This window comes from Emydura macquarii, unplaced genomic scaffold (genome assembly GCF_026122565.2).
Source record: "Emydura macquarii macquarii isolate MOO-44397 ecotype Brisbane River unplaced genomic scaffold, CSIRO-AGI_Emac_v2 contig_1390, whole genome shotgun sequence".
Classification (NCBI taxonomy): domain Eukaryota; kingdom Metazoa; phylum Chordata; order Testudines; family Chelidae; genus Emydura; species Emydura macquarii.
The window spans coordinates 18,956,248-18,976,491 of NW_027131527.1; the positions used below are offsets into that span (position 1 = coordinate 18,956,248).

The 20,244-nt window shown below is 38.4% G+C and overlaps 1 protein-coding gene across 3 annotated transcripts in view; it reads left to right on the forward strand.

Moving 5' to 3' along the window:
• A1CF (APOBEC1 complementation factor) overlaps positions 1-20,244 on the forward strand; it is a 54,165-nt gene that overhangs the window by 22,331 nt on the left and 11,590 nt on the right. For 2 of the 3 annotated variants that reach the window (XM_067552767.1, XM_067552769.1), the window contains exons 6-9: positions 1,109-1,273; positions 10,356-10,453; positions 12,449-12,722; positions 15,608-15,816. In XM_067552767.1, coding sequence (XP_067408868.1) covers positions 1,109-1,273; positions 10,356-10,453; positions 12,449-12,722; positions 15,608-15,816 — 746 coding nt within the window. The remainder of the gene's footprint in view (positions 1-1,108; positions 1,274-10,355; positions 10,454-12,448; positions 12,723-15,607; positions 15,817-20,244) is intronic. The other variant, XM_067552768.1, reaches the window with a different exon arrangement.

Sequence of the window (20,244 nt, forward strand, 5' to 3'; positions counted from 1 at the left end):
ATGCAAATGCATCATCTGGAGAAAACTTGTTTGCTGAACTCATTAAAATTGCCAGTGAGAAAGCACCGACTCTGTCACAAGATCTATGATAGTATTGAGTGAATCCAAGACACGACTGAGCAAGAAATAAGGTCCTGAGATTTTTGTGGCTGAGCTAAGCTTCAGTTACTGTTGGAAGAGGAGGATTTCCCTATAAGGTGTGCAGGAATGGAAGGAAAGCTGAACAAAGCCATTACTGTTGCCATCTGGAGGAGACAGCAGGTGGCAGAGAGGTGCCTCTGCACAAGGCTGCTTGCCAGTACTCGTTAGCATAATTTGCATGACCTCCAGACCAGCTCTATGGCCGTATGCAGAGTTATGCCAACACTCTGGATGAATTTAAAAGCAGTGATTAATTAACCCAACATAAATTATTGCTATGGATATGAGATTCATGCTACCATATCACTGATTTCTAGTCATCCAATTTTTTCCCTTTTTGTCCCTTTAGAACTCCCCAAATCAGTTACAATTTCTCCCTGAGGAACTCCTCCAATACACACTGAAATCAGTTAAATTTCTTTCCCCCACAGAAGGCCCTTCTTATAATGATGTATTTACCTTTCATTGCTCTATTTTCTATAGGGACCAAACTACTGCACAGAAATCAAATTTCCGAGAACGGCTTACTTAAACTTATTAGAATCACAGTGTCTGTCGCACAGTAGTCTGTGGAGCCCTTTCCAATCAGCTGCAGAAAGAAACATTTTCCAGCCAAGGGAGGGAAGGGATTTTTGGAAGAGAAACGGGTTCATTAAGAGATCTCTCAAAGTGGTTCATAAAATGAAAATTTTTTAGGACTGTACCGTATTTTCTCTTCATCCTTGCTGGATGCTGCATCTCTGCAGTGTATCTAGGTGTTAGCAGAATAAAATCTGGACATCTGATTGTCTGTTTCTGGATACACATGGTCTATGTGCTACTGTTTTGAGAGTGAAATTTTAGACCTTCTTTATGATTAATCCATTCTGCTACTTCTAATACTACAGCATAATTTTATACAAAATATCAGCATGTCTAGAAACCAATTGAACAATGGCACTTTCAATTATGTATGTGTTTTTTACAGGAAGGATACAGCTATGGGGACATCCTATTGCTGTAGACTGGGCAGAACCAGAAGTTGAAGTTGATGAAGATACAATGTCATCAGTTAAAATACTCTATGTGCGAAACCTTATGCTGTCAACCACCGAAGAGACAATTGAGAAAGAATTCAACAATATTAAACCAGGTAGGAAATGACATGAAGCAGGCTTTTATATGTTGCAGGTTTAAGTCCGTTGAGTTGGTAGATCTTGTACAGTTATAGTAAACTAATAGTAGTTGGTCTTTTTCTCTGAAACATTAAATTGGTGGAACACCAGCATAAAGGATAAAACAGCTGGTTTTTTCCCCTGTAAAACTTTCAAGTACTGAAACAATTTTCACCCAGTTTAAGTTCCTAAACAAGCACTGCTGGCATTAGATCATCCAGTAAGCTGCTTGTTTTCTAATTGACAGCACTACTGACATTTTCAGGGCTGGTTGGCAAGTCAAATAGCTGCAGTCCAAAATGGCCTATGGAAAGTCCGAAGGATTCTATTTTAGTAAAAATTACTTCTGTGGTGAAATGTTTTTGTATCTATGTTCTCCAGTAACTTTATTTCTGCAGAGAGGGTTATTTTGTTTAGTTGTTTTTTTAAAAACATTAGCTTTGTTTCCAGGGCAGATTTTACTTCCGAGAGAGACTGTTAGTGGGGTAGACAGCACTTTTCAGTATTCGTCTATGAAAAAGAATAATGTTAAATAGAGAGGCACTCAGGAGAGCTGCTTCACTTCTGCCAACAATGATTGATTGTGAAAATTGCACACTCTTTTAAAAAGTGATTTTACGTAATACACATGGCCATAAATCTTGCACACTGAAGAATCACAATGCTCTTAGATTTTTTAAACCCATATTTAACTTGAACAGGACATGCAGATGAATTAAGACAGGCAAAGGGGTGGATTTAAGTGGCAGGCCACAACTTTATTAACACTGGGGAGGGTGCTATATGCCCCACCCCTTCCATCACTCAGTTCCAGACACTGAAGAGGGTTCAGTGTGGGGTTACAGGGCTCCCACTATATAACCCACAACTCAGGATAGACTGTCCTCAGCCTACTCATAGTACTCAGCTCAATCTTCTGAATCCTCTCTGCAACCCCCCAACAGGAGTGGGACACAGGGTACCAAAGGGGGACTTCAGTCTGTGAAGACTTCAATCCTCTCTCATCCCAGAAAGGCATGGTCCATCAGCAAAATCCCAGTGAATTACCTATGAGCCTTTTGGCGTTTCAACCACACTGGACTCTGGTTGCAAATTGTAACAACTAAACATTCCTACAACTGTCTAATATTAATTTCTACGTTCTACAACTATTTAACCAAACTATGCCTCCATGATGCTGCAAGGAAGGCAAAACACCCTATGGGCCTCTGCCAATTTTGCCCCAAAGGGAAAAATTTCTTCCTGATCCCAAAATAGGCAATTGGTCAGATTTGCAATACCCCAAAAAACCTGCTTCTATACTACAACTACAGGGAGGGAGAGCAGCTTTTTGGAGCAAGAGGCTCCAGAAAGACCAAGCAGATGTTCAAATAATGAAGAGTTGTAGTGGCGAGGGGCCACTCAGATCCCATCTCCCTCTGGCTGGCTAATGGGAGGAGTGGGGAGACCCACTCCTAAATTCCCAAGCATGTGTTCCCCACCCCCTCCCAGCTATCTACCACATTGCAGGTCCAATCATGTTTCCCACTGAGTGAGATGCATGGGTGGCACTGGATTTAATTCACCTGTGTTCTACATTCTGGAACTCACATCAACCACAACTCTTGAAAATGTATAATTCCCCATCAGAGAAATGAATAAAATGCACAAACTTTTATAAAAATACAAATAACTGATATTTATAATTTCATTCATAAATTACCTTGTGGCTTCCATTACCTATGAGTATGTAGGGTGGGATTTTCAAAAGTGTCTACATGAGTTGAGAGCACAAGTTCCATTGATTTTTAAATGGGGGTGTTGCTCCTAAATCATTCCGAAGCTTTAGAAAATCCCAATCTATATAACAAAGTGCATTTTGGCACTCCAAGAAATGCAGTAATCTCTGCACTACTTTCTTGTGCTCAGCACTAGGAAATCATTCATGATTGACCTCACTTCTATTAACTTTCTCCTATAAAGTTTAAAGATGTATTACTGAGCATCTTAACTCTCCTGCTTTGTCTCTGCTCCATAAATTTCTTTTTCACATTAGGCTGCAGCCGAAAGATCTATTAGAAATTCCTTTATGAGTCATTCCTGTCTTTTTAATACCTCAGCATGAAACTTTTAGCAATCATGAAGTTGTTAGATGAACCATTTTACTTTCAGCTTCTTCCTCCCATTATTAATCCCATTTTGTTCCAGAACATTCCAATCTATTAGCACTCCCTAAAAAATATGTTTATAGTCACCCTAAAGTGTCAATAAAATTCCATCATTTATCACTTAAGCAAAATTTGCCTAAAGGAAATGGACTCCAAAACAGTTTATGGAAGCTTTTAAACTGCATTTGCTTTAATGATATATTTTTGCAGTTTTATCATTTTCCTCTCCCACAGATTTTGATCTTATTCAGGGATGAAAACTGGAAATTTCTCTCTCTCTGTCTTTCTCTCTTTTATTATTAATTATTATTATTATTTTAGATGGATGAGAACTCGTTTTTGAGGTTGTTGCATGTTTTAAAAAATGTGTATATAGTAGCAAAAATCTGAGTTTTGGGGAAATAAACACAGCTGTAGGTTAGAGTGAGATTATAATCAGAAATGACAGCAACAGTCTCAAATTATTTTTCCCCTCTCCTGATCCTCTTGCATTGGACATTATGCTCTGTTGCAACACCTTGGGACTGAAATATACATTTGACCCAGTGATCCTGTATCTGGAAAGCATTTTGACAGTAATCTTGACAGTAATACAGCATCCAGTAAAAATTTGTTCTGTTTAGAGGAGTAAAAATCTGTGGATCAGATTACCCAAAGAGCCTCTTAAATCCACATTTCCCAGAGACTTTAGTGGGAATGTTGTGAATGTATTCAAGGGCAAAATAAAGCATGAAGAATATTACCCTTTATAAAATTGCAGTGCCAAATTCAACACTTGCTTTGAGGTTATTTTGTGCCATCAGAATGGCACAAATAGTCTACAGCACTCTGGACAATTAGGGCCAGAGCATCAAGACTGAGGACTAGTCTACACTTAAAACTTACAGTGGCACAGCTGTATTGGTACAACTGTGCCGCTGTAAGAATGCTTGTGTAGCCGCATTATGTCGATGGGAGAGAACTCTCCTTCCAACATAATAAAACCACCTAAATGAGCAGTGGTAGCTATGGTGGCGCAAGAGCATCTCCCACAGACATAGTGTTGTCCACATAAGAACTTATGCTGGCAAAACTTATGTTGCTCGGAGGGGGGGTTTCCCACACCCCTGAGCGACAAAAGTTTTGCCAGTATAAGTGCTAGCACAGAGAAGGTCTGAGAGGCCCATTACTGAATTTAACTTTTCAAATTTATGCACACAGTCCTAAGCCTAGAAAAAGGATGTTTGTTCTCCAGAGTGCACCAATATGTGAAATGGAAGTTAATGTCAGGTGACTTAAAACCAACAGAGCTAAAGAAGAGAGTTTCTCTGTGAATGTGGGCATATGAGACAAGAATGAATATTAGGATGTAGTCACTTCTGCCTGTCTGCTCCATTCTTGTGAAGGAATTAGTGGTCATAAGCAATAGTTCTGCTCAAGAAACCCCAGGCAAAGGGTTAAATTAATGATTATGGGGAGCAAGGAGTCCGTTGGCTCCTATCGTTCCCTCGCTGGCTGATGAGCAGACTGCTCAGATATGTTTCCCCTTTCATTCTAAAGGTCTCTGTCACATTGCAGTCTCAATCAAGTCTCACATGGTGTTAGAAAAGCTCCAGCTACACACCCAGAAGCAAACCACTCCTCCTTCCTCCCCACCCCCATACAGGTATAATTTTGGAAATATCAACCTGAGTGTCATTTTGAAGTAGTGCACCCAGCTTGCATTGCTAGCTCTGATACCTTCTTGTTCCACAGTCAGTGATACTTTGCTTCTAACACCTGCCCCCACTCCAAAAACTGTTGCTGCAACTGTTTCAGTAAATTCTGCTTACTGCAATAACACAATTCCCTGTGTTGAAGTTCAGCATAGAAGCAGGAGAAACCATTGCAAGATTAAGGTTTGATCTACTCTAGAAAATTAGGTTGATTTAACTGCATTGGGCAGGAGTGTGAAAAATCCACTCCTTTGAGCCACATAATAAAGCCCACCTATGTCCCCATGTAGACAGTGCGAGGGTGACAGAAGAATTCCTCTGATGACCTAGCTATTGCCTCTGGGGAGGTGAATTACCTACCCTGATGGGAGAATCCCTCCCATCAGTATAAATAGTGTCTACACTGAAGCACTACAGCAGCACAGCTGTAGTAGTGGTGCAGCTGTGCTGCTGTAGCATTTTAAGTGTAGACAAGCCCTAATTTAGCATTCATATGCCACTTATTTTTCCAGCATCTGTATCTCTGATAGTAGATGTCTCAGTAGCAGTAGAGGATGGAAATGCACTTCCAGCAAGTGGGAAAGGAAAAGACACTGTCATTAGAAAAAATAAGGGAGATAAATTCTTAAATCTTTGACCACAGGAAATAGAATCAGCTCATTTCTTTTTTGGCAGGAAAATCAATTACTCATGTTGGTGTTGAACGTCATAGTTCCCAAAAAAATGATACTAGCAGCACAGTAAATAAAGATGAAGAAAAACTACAGCAGAAGTAACCTCAAAAAGAACAGAAAACTTTGAATTGGATTCCAGATGAGTAATGCTGTGAAGAATGGCCCTTTTGTTTTCTGAGAGTTGCCTCACACACACCCCCATCATAAAGTCATCTACACTAAATTAATTGTGGAATTCAATTAACCACTAAGCCAGTGATCACCTGGGTCTCTGTATCAAAAAACTAACCAGAGACAGGTGTGGTAAACTAACCAAAGACAGGTGTGGTAATGTTGCTAAATGTCCAGCAGTTTAAAGAGATCTCTGATAGTAAATTTATCATACAGGATGGACAGAGCCCTTCCAATTCTAACTCTAGACCAAGGCACTGGGAAAAAAAGAAAACCCAAACTGGGTTCATGGAAATTGACGGACATTTAGCCCCAAACACAAATTTCCTGCTTGGGTTCAAGTTGCAATATTGAAGCAATGAGCATTTTTGCACATTGTCTTCTTTTATAGGTTTATACACTGCAAGTGGGGATTGACCACAGGCCTTACAGAAGACAGGTTTCCCCAACAGGTGGATCAGATGGGCAAAAATGGGAGAAAGAAGTGTCCCAGCAAAAGGGAAGGACAGAACACACACCTCTCCCTTCAGGGAAAAGAGCAGAGTAGAGCATATGTTTTAGTACACTAAAATTTTCACCATTCAGTTTTCATGTATGGCTTTAACTGCAGCACACTGTACAATAGGGACCACATCCTCAGCAGGTGTAAATTGTCATAGTACCATTGGTTTCAGTTGCGCTACATCAATTACGTAAACATTATACATTGCAATTTAGTAACTTCAGCAGTGTTGAACAGTCATCATGGGGGGGATTCTATATTAGACATTGTCCTAAAAGATAAAGAGTCACTGATCACAGCACTAAAAATTAATGGCAGCTTAGGTACAGCTGCTCATGACGTGATCACATTTATAATATGCAAGCAGATTAAAGTCCAGACCAGCAATATATATACTTGGTGTCTAAATAGGGCCAATTTCACAAGGCGGAAAACAATTATGAGCCAAATCAGCTGTGAGAAAGAATTTAATCAGAAAAAATATGAATGATAATTGGGAATCGTTTAAGAATACCTTATTAAATGCACCAAAAGCCAGAATACTACAATTGAGGAAAAAGGCTATGCTGGTTAAAAAAACAACCTGCTTTAAAGGGAAACTGAAGGCAGCTATAAAAAAAAATTAAAAGTAATATATAACTTATTTAAAATGCTAGTGGAATGGAAAACATTATCATAATCTTATCATATGGTGATGATAACATTCTTTCCACTGCACTATCATCTCTGGAGGCTATTAAACAGAAGCTACTAAAGTTAGATTTTTTAAATCAGCAGGTCTAGATAACTTTCATCCAAGATTTTTAAAAGAGCTGGATGAGAAGCTGGCTGGACCGTTAATGTTGATTTTCAATAAAATCTGGAGCACTGGGGAAGTTCTAGAAGACTGAAAGAAAGCTAACGTTGTGCCAATTTTTAAAAAGGATAAACAGGATGATCAGGGTAATTATACACTGTCAGCTTGACATCAATCGCAAAGAAACAGCTGAGACGGAACTCAATTAATAAAGAAATAGATGGTAATATAATTAATGCAAATCATCATGGGTTTATGGAAAATAGATCCTGTCAAACTAACTTGATATCTTTTTTTGATGAGATTTACAAGTTTGTATATAGTGTTGATATAATATACTTTAGACTTCCGTGAGGTATTTGACTTGGTACTGCACAACATTTTGATTTAAAAACTAGAACAATATAAAATTAACATGGCACACATTATGTAAATTAAAAGCTAGCTAAATGATAAGTCTCAAAATGTAATTTGTAAATGGAGAATCATTGTTGAGCATGTGTTTTCAGGGGAGTCCCACAGGGAGCAGTTATTAATTAATTATTATAATTATAATTAATTAATTATATTTATTATTTTATAAGGCCTTGAGTTATTTAACATTTTTATCAGTGACCAGCAAGAAAACATAAAACTATCACTGATAAAGTTTACAGATGGCACAAGAATTGGGGAGCGCTAAATAATGAAGAGGGACACAAACAATGTGTTTTAATATGGCTAAATGTAAATATATAGTAGGAACAAAGAATGTGGGCCTTACTTATACAATGAGGGATTCTATCATGGGAAGCAGTGACTCTGAAAAAGTTGGGGGTTGTGATGCATAATCAGTTAATGTGAGTTCCCACTGTGATGCTGTGGGCAAAAGAGCTAATGTGATCTTGGGATGCATAAAAATACAGGAATATTGAATAGAAGTAGAGAAGTTATTTTACCTCTGTATTTTGCACTGGTGCGACTGCTGCTAGAATACTGTGTCCAGTTCTAGTACTCATAATTCAAGAAATTCAAGAAAGATATTGATAAATTGGAGAGGATTCAGAGAAGAACTATGAGAATGATTAAAGGAGAAAACGTGCCGTAGTGATAGACTCAAGGAGCTCAATCTATTTAGATGAACAAAGAGTAGGGTAAGGGGTGACTTGTTTACAATCGATAAGTATCTACATGGGGAACAAATGTGTAATAATGGGATCTTCAATCTAGCAGAGAAAGGTATAACATGGTCTAATAGCTGGAAGTTAAAGCTAGACAAAGTCAGACTGAAAATAAGGCATACCTTTTTGACAGTGAGGATAAGTAACAGCTGGAAATATCTACCAAGAATTATGCTGGATTCTACATCACTAACAATTTTTAAATCAAGATTGGATGTTTTCTAAAAGAAATGCTGTAGGGATTATTATGGAGAAGTTCTATGGCCTTGGAATCTATGAATTTACAACAGTTGAGGATTTGGCCCAATTTTGGCTATAGCATAATGCAGTCCATTCTTTATCTGCCTGACCATACCATACTGCAAAAGAAAAGGCTTATTTTAGAGCAGACTTGGACAGCTCGAGTTACATTTTTTAGATGCAAAGGTTTCCAAAGAGTGTGAGGGAAATTGACATATACTCCTGGTCTGTTCCATGACCATCTTTCCTTTGGCATGCCCATTTTTGTTCCTGAGCCTGCAGGTGCTTATTGTGCATGTTTACTGCCAACTCTGCTCTTTGTGCTTGGGCAGAATCACAGAGCAGGTTCTCTCATGATAGTTCTCTTCACAGGCAGTGCAAATTGCACTTGTTTGCATAAATGTACCTTGCAGCAGATCCAACAGAACCTGTTGTATTGATAAAAAAGTCCTACATTTCCACTGAAGAGCTGTACACTGATGCATACTCAATACACCATTGATGATAAACTAATTGGATTTAGAGTAACGCTTCTCTCTCTGACTCTTGTTCCCCCCACCACAGCTGTCTGGGTGATGTGTCTGTATATTCACATGTTCTGCAAAAAGGCTTGGAGATCAGCAGGCAGAACAAATATTCAGAAATCAGGATTGCCTTGTATTCTTCAGGCCAGGTGGCAAAAGTGTTCATTGACTTTATAATGGCTGCTGACACGCACATCACTTCTCATGTAGCCAGTGGTGGGAAACAAAAGAAAAGGTTCTGATGTAAAGTGAGAAAGAGGCAAATTTTTGTAAAAGGAAGCTAGTGCTTCTGAAATTGCTGGCTCTGCTGAGGCTGCATGGATGTAAAAGTCAGGACATAATTGAAAAATATATTACATAATCAGCAGACAGTTGTATTCAGCCATCATAGTGGAGACTACCAGACATAAAAATTCCTGAGTTGAAATGCACTTGAATGCACTTCCTCACGGTATTTTTTTTAAATCATAAATCTAGTTTTAGAATACTCAAGAACTTCACTCAAAAGCCAAGATCATGGTTCTGTCACACTCTGTGAAGGTTGTTTCTCTATTTCCATTTACTGCACATGGTTTTCTTCTCAATCCTGATTTTTTACAGAGTCTGATCTAGCTGAATTGATATATCTGAAAATAGGGCTGCAAAAGTAGCTTTGACTTGTTAATTAGGAAAGGGTTACTCTTATTTTAGTGTGAGTTAATATCACATTTACTTTTTCTATTAAATTAACTATTTTTCTGTAACCATATATGAAAAACTAAACCAATATAGTTTTTGAAAGTACTTGGCAATTCCAGACCTCTAGAATGCTTAATTAACTTAGTCTGTTCAAACTTTTAAACTCTAAGAAGTATAACATTCTGAGCTGGGTAATCAGACCAAGTTAAAACTATAGCATGACAGGTACAATAACTACTCATTTTCATTATGACCCTACAATCATTTATGCACAAGCTTAGCTTTACACACAAGTAATTTTACTGAGTTCAGTGGAATACTCACATGCATAAAGTTAACCACATGCATAAGCATCTGCAGATCAGAATCTTGGTTTGTAAAACTGAGTGCTAAAAACACAATCCAGAACGTTAATTCAAATCTGTATTCCTTTGAAAAGACAGTTGCAGAACTAATTCCCAACATTTTTTGTAGGTGCAGTTGAAAGAATAAAGAAAATCAGAGACTATGCATTTGTACACTTTAATAACAGAAATGATGCAGTTGAAGCTATGAAAGCCTTAAACGGGAAGGTAATGCTGGACTAGTAGCATTTATAGTATATTAGTGTCATACAAATGTATTTGCTTCTTGTAATTTATGTAATCAAGTGTCAGACTGTTGGGTTTTCACAATCTGTTCATTTTGACTATTTGTTATATATTTGCATAGTGTGAAAGTGGTTAACTAAGTCACATAGTATTGTTCTGCAAGAAACAGAATAATAAACAAATGACTGATACTAAGTAATAGGTCATAAAGTCTCATGCTTGCACCTGAATACCCTTTCCTCGTGTGTCAACAAAAAACAAGGCAGCATGTAAATAGTAAATGATGACTGCAAACATGGTCAAACCAAAATAGCAGTTCAAAATTCAAACCAAGATCTACAAAATCTGTTTTTTCAGAATTCATCCAGTTTTAATGTTGTATGTAATTTATGGCATTATAATGCCATAACCATGTCTTAAGAGTTAACTATTTTATTATTTTCATATATGTTACAAATATTATCTATATATTATGTATAATATTATGTAATAGTATTACATATTAATCATGGGATGATATTCATCCCTCCTTTATTTCTGCTTATACCGAGGAATCACTTCAAATGTGCCAAATCCTTTCCAAACACATAGGAATAGCCCCTGATCTGAAGAATGTACAGTCTAAAAATAGTGTGCTAACATCACCTCCAATTACATTAATATGAGCTACGCACACATTAAGAATATATTCCTGTACAGAGAACATGAGAGCAGGCAGAGAAATTCAGGGTTTATGAATTCAGATATATGGGATATTTAATCCACACCCTCTATTGGCTCTGCATTGCAACTGAATACATGCTTGCTAAGAAACTTAATCCATTTGCCTCTGGTAAAACAAACAGGCATTGGTCAGGTATAATACAGTTCAAAAACTCTCTTTAGCGAGACTATATTTCCTGTAATTGCAGTGCTTTTCCATCTAAAAGCTGTCTGAAGTTATATAAAGCCATTAGTGCAGGTAAAAGTGTACTCCTCATATTCTGAGTTGGTTTGCCATAAGGCAATCACTACCTTGAACATCTGCCTTGGGAAAATAGGTAATGCAGTCACTTTTCCATTGAAGGGTGCTGTATGGCAGTGCCTCATTGAAAAATTGCATCAAGCCAATTGGCAGCACATTTTGCATCACCTGTTGGAATCAACACTGAAGATGCAGGGCTTATAATTCACATCACAATGAAAACTGGATTCCATTTTCATGTGCTTATTATCATTGTCAGGTTAATATAACTGGTAATGTTTGGATCAGGGAAGGGGCAAACGGATTTTTTTGTCTAATTTTGAACCTCCCCAAACAGTGTCATTTTAAAATGAGCACTGGAGCATGATTGAATTCACACATTGCTGCGGGAAGATGAGGAGGGTCTCTAAGGCTATGACTAAACTTGGAGTTAGGGGTGTGATTCCCAGCTCATGCAGACATACTCATGCCAGCTCTCATTGAGCTAAAAACAGTGGAGTAGCCATGGCAGTACAGGCGGCAGCAGTAGCTCAGGCCAGGCATCCTAAGTACATTCCCACAAGGTCCCGGAGGATTTGCACATGGGGAAGCTAGCCCTTGCTGCTGCTCACCACTGCCTGTGCCACTGCAGCTACACTACTATTTTTAGCACACTCGCTCCATGAGAGCTAGCACGAGTATGTCACTGGAGCTAGGGGTGTGATCCTCAGCTCCCAAGTGTAGACATAGCCCAACTTCCCCTAAGCTCACAGAAGCAGTAGGCAGAAGAGGAGCAGACTGCCATGGTTCACATATTTTGTAATGGCAGCCAGTATTCCTCTTCTCTTCCAACCTGGGAACATGGCCTCGCCTGAGAAGGGTCTCAGTCTCTTTCAGCCACCCCACCTAAGTAATTGTGGTTAGCAAAAACGCAGACCGTGGCTGGGTTTATGCAAAACAATCACTATGATGTGGGATATTGTACTGCATTTGTACGTCTTGCATTTCTCCATGCATGTCTCCTTGTTTTAAAGGTGCTGGATGGTTCCCCTATCGAAGTGACATTAGCGAAACCAGTAGACAAAGACAGTTACGTTAGATACACCAGAGGCACAGGGGGACGAGGTACTGTGCTACAAGGAGAATATACTTACACGTTTGGACACGTGTATGACCCTGCCACCACCTACCTGGGAGCTCCAGTTTTCTATGCACCTCAGGCCTACGCTGCTATTCCTAACCTTCATTTCCCTGCCACCAAAGGTCACCTCAGTAATAGGGGCATTCTCCGACCGCCATCCATTAGAGGTAATTCCAGCAGCTTTGTCTATGGCAATACAGAAATCTAACAAGATATAACACCTGTATTCAGGTGTCTTTCTTTGAAATAGCTTCATAGCTAGAGTAGGGCTAAATTTATGAAATCAAATATCCATTATGTTTTTCAGTGCATCCATGCATCACATTAAAGCTGGTTCCACTAAAAATTTAAAACAAAGCCTGACACATGCACCAATTTTAACTAAATGGAGAAATTAGCTTGAAGCATACTCCCCCATCGGTCCTACACTTTAGAGTCCTTCAGATAGGACCTTAAGCTGGGGCTGCTCCTGTGTCTTTAATGATCTAAGGAATGTCCCATGGTTATCATCTCATGGTTCCTCACTACCAAGAAACCCCAGCCCACCCTGTTCTTAGGCATTCCAACTGCTAGCACTGAAACATTCAATAATCTTCCTGGAATACACAATAGTCTCCCAAATTTCCTGATCTTCTCAGCTACTTCCTCTTCCCTATACCCACCACAGTCTCCATTTGCTAGGACAGACCTATCTATATAGCCCAGCATTCTATAATTCTGCATAGAGTCAATTCATGCATCCTTTTGAGAGAGCAAAAGCCTTCACACACTGGAAAATAGCCACAGTCTTTAGAACTTCTCCTTTAAAGGGGGATGAGAACCTTCAGGCAGGCCGAGCAAACAAAAAAATAAATATACTCCCTCATAACCTAAGGAGCCAGCCAAAACACAGTCTTTTAACAGTCTCTGAATTACTCTTGCTCCAAAGTAAACAAACCAAAAATCCTCCATTTTATCCCAGGAGGGAAAAAAACAAACAAAACAAGAGTTTTTCCACTCACAACAGAACTCCTTGCCCGTAGCTGGCTGTTGATTCAGTCCCAGAAGCCCTAGCAGTTGATTTTTTTTTCTTCTTTTAATGGCTTGAGGCTGGGTTTCAGGAAAGCTAACCAGCCCCAGAAGCTTCATTGTTCTGTGTGTTGACTCTTACCTTCCCAGAACCATTAGTTTTCCAGAGAGACCATAATCCTAGCCATCCTGGGGCCCTAAGCATCATTACAGGGAATGACAAATGAACCTCCAAAACAGAGATGAAAACAAGAAGTGTTTTTTACAGTGTGCTCCAACAAATGGCCATAAGCACTAGCAGGTTACACTGTCGACATTAAGTATCTTTTCAACTATGTAGACTACAGAAATCAAAACTGGGGATGGTTTTGTTGCAATATCTTGTTGGTTGGGTTTTAATTTTGCAATGACCAACCAGTTGCTAGTTCAGTGTGGGGTCCTACGGTATCTGACCGCCACAGATTTAGATATATAGCTCCAATTTTGATTTATCACAGTGTAGGCAAATCATTAAATATTTAACATGATAAAATGTCATGCTTCTTAGCAGATGTTCTGCTTTGTTTTGTTTTTTTGTTTCCTGTAACAAAACAATTTTTTTTTAAAAACTGTCAATTGGAATAGATAGTATCAGGATTTGGTAAAGTTAATTTTGAAATTACTGGTGCAAATTTGCCATAAGTTAGCAGTGACTAGAGATGGGACTGAACCAAACCTTATGTTCAAAACTCAGATTTGGATTTTACACATGCCCACTAACATTATAATGGGCTGAATTAAGTTTTGCAGTGTTCAAAATCCAGATCTTCTCATTCATTTCTAGTAGTGACAGAGTCATTACTGACAGCAGATTGATGTCCTAAATTAAATTAGATTGTGTGCTCAGCCCATTTCCAGGTAGAAAGATGTCCTAAAAAACACAATATTAAAACTTCCATTTTCAAAGCCTCAGTGGAGTTGATGAGGACTGAATTAATTAACCTAATCTTTCACCCCCTAGAAGTGATCCCTTCAGAGAGGGATCAAGACACACTAGCAGGATGATATGGTATGGGAAATTTGCACTGCTGTTACCCATGCTTTATCTTTACTGTGCATATATACATCTAGCACTCACTAAAATTACATTAGAAAAATGTGTCAAAACTGACAAATCACTCCGTTCACTTTTCCTTAATATGCTCTCACTTATCAATCTCCTAAATTCCCAAACAATTCTTCTGAAAGGAACCAGTTGTAATGTGAGAAAATGGCCATTAGTTCAATGGAGGGGAAAAAACCTATATATTCTAAATTATTTTAAAAGTTTAAATCATACCAATGAACAGTAATCAAGCTAATTTTAGCTGTCCCTGCTATTCTTAAAGTGTAAATCAGGTTACAAACATGGCAAAAAATCAAAAGTAATCTGTGCATGAATTCAATGGAAAGTTAAGCCTCATGTTGACTGAACAGAAAAGAGAAGATGGGAAAGTCAGTCAGAAAGAATTACGACATTCCTTCTAACTAAAATATTTCACGGCACATTAGGAAAAACAGTTAAAAGATGATGGGATTGAGATTTGTTTTACATTGACAAAATTACTGATAGAATCCAATACAGAAGTGATAGTATAGGGATAAGGACAGTCTTACAGTTATATACTGTAATATATTAGAATTTCCTAGTTCACCATGTCTTCTAATTGGCAATGAATTTTCTAAGGAGACTGTGCTGCTCAGAGTTTGCAGCCTGAAATCACAGGCACTAAACATAAATAACCCCCCAGGAGGTATTACAAAAGCTAGAATGATACAGGTGTGTAGGTACTAGCTTTATATTTATGGTGGTATTATATTTTCCTCCAAAGGTAATAAACTCCCTATTGTGAGTTCTAGTTCATAGTGGATAAACTGATATGAATCTGAAGCAGTTCTCAGTCAGTCAGTGTTCCTACCCATCTTCTTATCAGAAATCAGTGAATGGGGCTAACTTTTCCATTACAGTAAGAATCAGGGCGATTTCCGGTGATTTGATTCAGTTTAATACTTCTTACATTCCTAGAAATTTACATGAATGTACCTGTAGGGGCTGCGGGAGTTAGAGGACTAGGAGGACGTGGATACTTGGCTTACACTGGCCTGGGTCGAGGATACCAGGTCAAGGGAGAAAAGAGGGGAGAAGACAAACTCTACGATCTTTTGCCTGGAATGGAGCTTACCCCAATGAATCACATTGCTTTAAAACCACATGGAATTAAACTTGCTCCTCAGGTAGGTCCAACAAATTAGGAAAAAGCGCTCTGGCCAGACCCATACTAGTCTTCTTCATTTTAATGCTTTCTGAACAATACAATAGATTTAGTTCCTGTTTGAATGGTTACTTGTTTTGAAAATGCTGATAGTTGATCATAGGTTGGGTCACACAGAGATCTGCTCCCCTTTCAAAGAGACATTTCAGAGAATAACTACAAGTTACAACATATTAACATTGTTCTATCTAAAGAAGGGTTTGCTGTTTTAGGGTCAGTTCCATCTATCCTTGAAGACTGCACATGTTGGATTGAAGTTACTTTTACTATCACTTCAGTCCCAGCATATCCCTGGGAGGTGCACAAATAAAGAGATTAATGTTCAGAAATTATTACTGATATGTTTGCTTTAAAAAAAACACATTTATTTTAGGAAGCAATGAAAAAGAACTCTTTTGAACAGAAAAAATAAAGAATTGGGTCATATTAAAAAAAGTTTCTGCTTTCCATAGCATAATATATCACAATATTAACACTACTGAATCTGAGGCCTCAGCATGTGATAATCATTCCAATATGGTAACAGAAGAAAAAATTATCAACTTAAACATGCCCTCAGATCTCAGCATGTTAGCTCCCATTGACTTTCCTGATTTCCATGAGAGTTACATGCCAGATCCAAGGGCAGAACTTTATGCACACTGTGTAATCTAACATGAAAGATTAATGTATAGAACCTGAATATTTTCTCAGTGACCCCCCTTTAAAGTTAATGTGAAAAGGGGCTACTGATCTACTCATTCAATCCTTGACAAAAGCATAACGCCTATGGAAGTCACAAAGTTATTTATAGACAAAACATGCAGGACTGGTCTTAAGACAGAAAACAAATTTGTTGAAATTACAGATAGGCCCAAAACAGAACCCCAGACCAGAAAAAAATTCCCTGGAATTTTGTGGATCTGGACTTCATAATGTGTTCTCTCTTTCTTTTTCTTTAACTGGGCAAAGCAAAATTCTAAATTCAGACCATCCTGAATTTTGGGGAAGTCTGGATTGGATGTAAACTTATTGTTACTAATACTTACATTACAGTAGTACCTACAGACTAAGGTTAGTCACAAATTTTCAGTGGAAAATTGGATTTTTGACTAAAGTTTTTTTGCAAAAAGTTCCTATTCTCCACAGAAAATTTTGATATTTCATCAAAATATAGAATACCTGAAACCTAAACATTTCAATTGGAAAATAGCACCACAGTGCCTGATGGAAGGTGTAGTTCAAGTGCCTTATGCTCTCATTTGCTATTGTAGATTGGGCTCCCCAGTTGGACGACATCTTCCACGATGCACCACTTAATCCCACATGGTGGGATTTATGCTCCTAAATCACTCAGATGTTTTTGAAAATGTTGCCTTTGGTATTTAAATGTACCACTACTCATTATAAAAGAGGCCTGTTAATTAGCACAAGAAACATGTAGTAGAATGCATATTACCTTTAAAATATGATTGAAATCTTCTCTCTCGCCAATCACAAGTATGACTGTGTGAGTCTTCTGAGAATCCTGTGTCCCTGTGCCCAGAGGCTATTCTTTGACGGTTATAGCCGAATTATCTCTAAAGAGTTTAAGGATATACAAGAGACAATCTGAAATAGAACTGATAATGACATTTATTTAATATGAAACTCTTCTTGATAAAGCTGTTTCCTTAGGAACATACAAAATGTTCTCTTAGTTCACAAACATACAGGACAAATTCAGAGGTGGGTTTAAGTGAATTTAAGGGACACTATTCTGGTGTCATTCATACTTTCTTCCAATATATAAATTATACCAGCTTAAATACAGACTCACTGAGCACATGCCATGTCCAAACACAGAATTTCCACTCTCTTTCACATCACTTCTGCATTTGGCCTACTGAATCTAAAAGAGTCTAGGGCATTGTAGCTGACAGGTTAAAGAGTAAAAAAGATTGTTTAGAAGGAAAAACAACTAATACACAGATATAAATTAAAATTCCCCTCCCCCCATACACCTACACAAGATGGCAGGATAGAAGAAGGTATAAATTACAGTATCTTAGATTCACCTTTTAATCTGGCCAATACTATTCATTCACTTTGGTCCATTTCAGAGAGGTTTTAATGTCAGACATTTTCAAATTCTGTTTTCTTTCTCCAGCTAAGTTTTTATATATACATGTAAATGTATCACAGGGGATTTCAATACTGATAGGACAGCCTAAAATGAAGCTATCCAGCTATTCATAAACTAGCTTTGGACAATGGCTGGCTAAATATTTTAAAAACAGCTTCTAAAATGTTGCCAGCAATTTTTCATATCTAAGTTTTGCACACACAAACATTTGCCCTTTTGTACACAAGCTACATTTATATGTGAGAATCAGATAGATGCCTAACTTACCAAGTTTATGTACAGCTACCATTTGCAAACTCAGATCTGATGTTTTTTATGCAAATAAGAATTTTAAAATGAAATTCAACATATGTAAAATTTTAATTGTGAAAAATCACTGACAAATTTTTAATGGATGGATTGTGACGCCTTGAAAAACATAACTTGAGTGTCCAGAGCAGTTAAGCATGAATAGCCTGCACACAATTATAAACCAAAGATAAGGGCTATCACATTAGAAGAGGGATGTTCATGTGGATAAAGCAGATAACTGACAGTCAGGAGACCTTCTTGTGTGACTTTGTGAAGCTTATTTACTGCCCTGTGCCTCAATTTCCCCATTTATAAAGAATGGAATTAGTACTTTCCCAGCTAAGAGGAGAGCAGTGAGTTAAATTTACTAATGTTTGTAAAGCACTTTGAGCAAATTTAAGTGCAAATCATTACCACACTGAACAAACAGGTTAGAGGAGGTAGCCTTGATGAAAATTTAACTGGAAAACTCATGATACATTACTGCACAAAAGACTGTTTCCATTTTAAAGTCACTGAATGTGGTATATGGTAGAACTACTTGATCAGGATACACAAGTGAATGAGGACAGACACAGGGATGGATTTTAGGTAGCAGGCTGCAACTTTGCTCTTCTCCAATGTTAAATTTTCACCAGTCTTGTCCAACGTCTCCCAACAATAGGCATTAGGTGGGTTCAGGGTGGGGTTTACACAGCTCCTATCATATAGCCCATAACTCAGGCCCGGTCTACACTGGTGGCTTAATTCGAATTAAAGTCCCTTAATTCGAATTAATTACTCCTGTGTCTACACTTGCGCATTGTTAATTTGAATTAAGTAGCCTTTAAAATCGATTTAATAAAACCACTTCTGCAAGTGGATTAGCACCTGAAGCGCATCAGTTAATTCACATTAGTGTGAGTGTGGATGCAATGGGACTTAATTTGAATTAATTGGCCTCCAGACTGTATCCCATGATGCCCCATTTCAGTACCTTCCCCCAAAACAGCCCCAGGAAGATTTAAATCTTCATTTCCTGCGGTGAATGGGTTTAAAATCCAAGATGCGCTCACCCTCCCCCCCCACACACACACATAACAAGCCCTTTGCACTTTGTCTCTTTAAGGGTTTGAAAGATTTCACCACCCACCTCCCTCCCCGCATGGTGAATGCCTTTTAAATGCCTGCAGTGAGAGGAAATTCTTTGCTACATTGTTTCAGTAGCCAGTCATGGAAATTGATTCTTTCTTAAGAGTTTATTCACAGCGCTACATGTGGATACATTATATCATGCTTTCCATCAGTGAAATGGAAACATTTGTATCACTGTATTAATGTACGAACTGACTCCGTTCTTATTTATCTTACATTCTACAGACACCTGTAGAATCAAAATCAAAGGCAAGCAATATACAGGGGGTGGTGTGGGGAGCATAAAAGGCAAACAGCATACAGTGCTAAAGTAACCCAGGATAAGCTGCGATGTATTTGTCACAGTCAAAATGAGAGCATAGTTCAGCTGGCTCCATGTGCCTGCAGCAATGGCGATCAGGGGAGTAAAAAAACAGCATGAAAATCCTTTTCCTGTTTGTTTCGGGGTGGGGGAAGAAGCACTGCATCCTGGGATGATGACACTCGTCACAACAGCCTCTATGGTTAGTTGCACTGTGGGATAGCTTCCCACATTGCACTGCTTTCTAATTTGAATTAAGGCTGGCCAGTGTGGATGCAAGAAACCAGCACAAACACTGTAGTGTGGACAGTCTGCAGCGCTTTCTATAAATCGCTTTCTGTAATTCGAATTAAGTTAATTCGAATTAGTGCTGCAGTGTAGACACAGCCTCAGAGTAGACTCTCCACTGCCTACCCCAAGTATTCAGCTTGCTCCACTGAACCTTCTCATTCCCCCACCCTCCTTGCAAAGGCGACAGAGGGTATCAAATTGGAAATCAGGGTCTGCACAGACGCCATTTGCAAACTCAAATCTGAGTCTCCCTTTTGCCCATAGCCCTG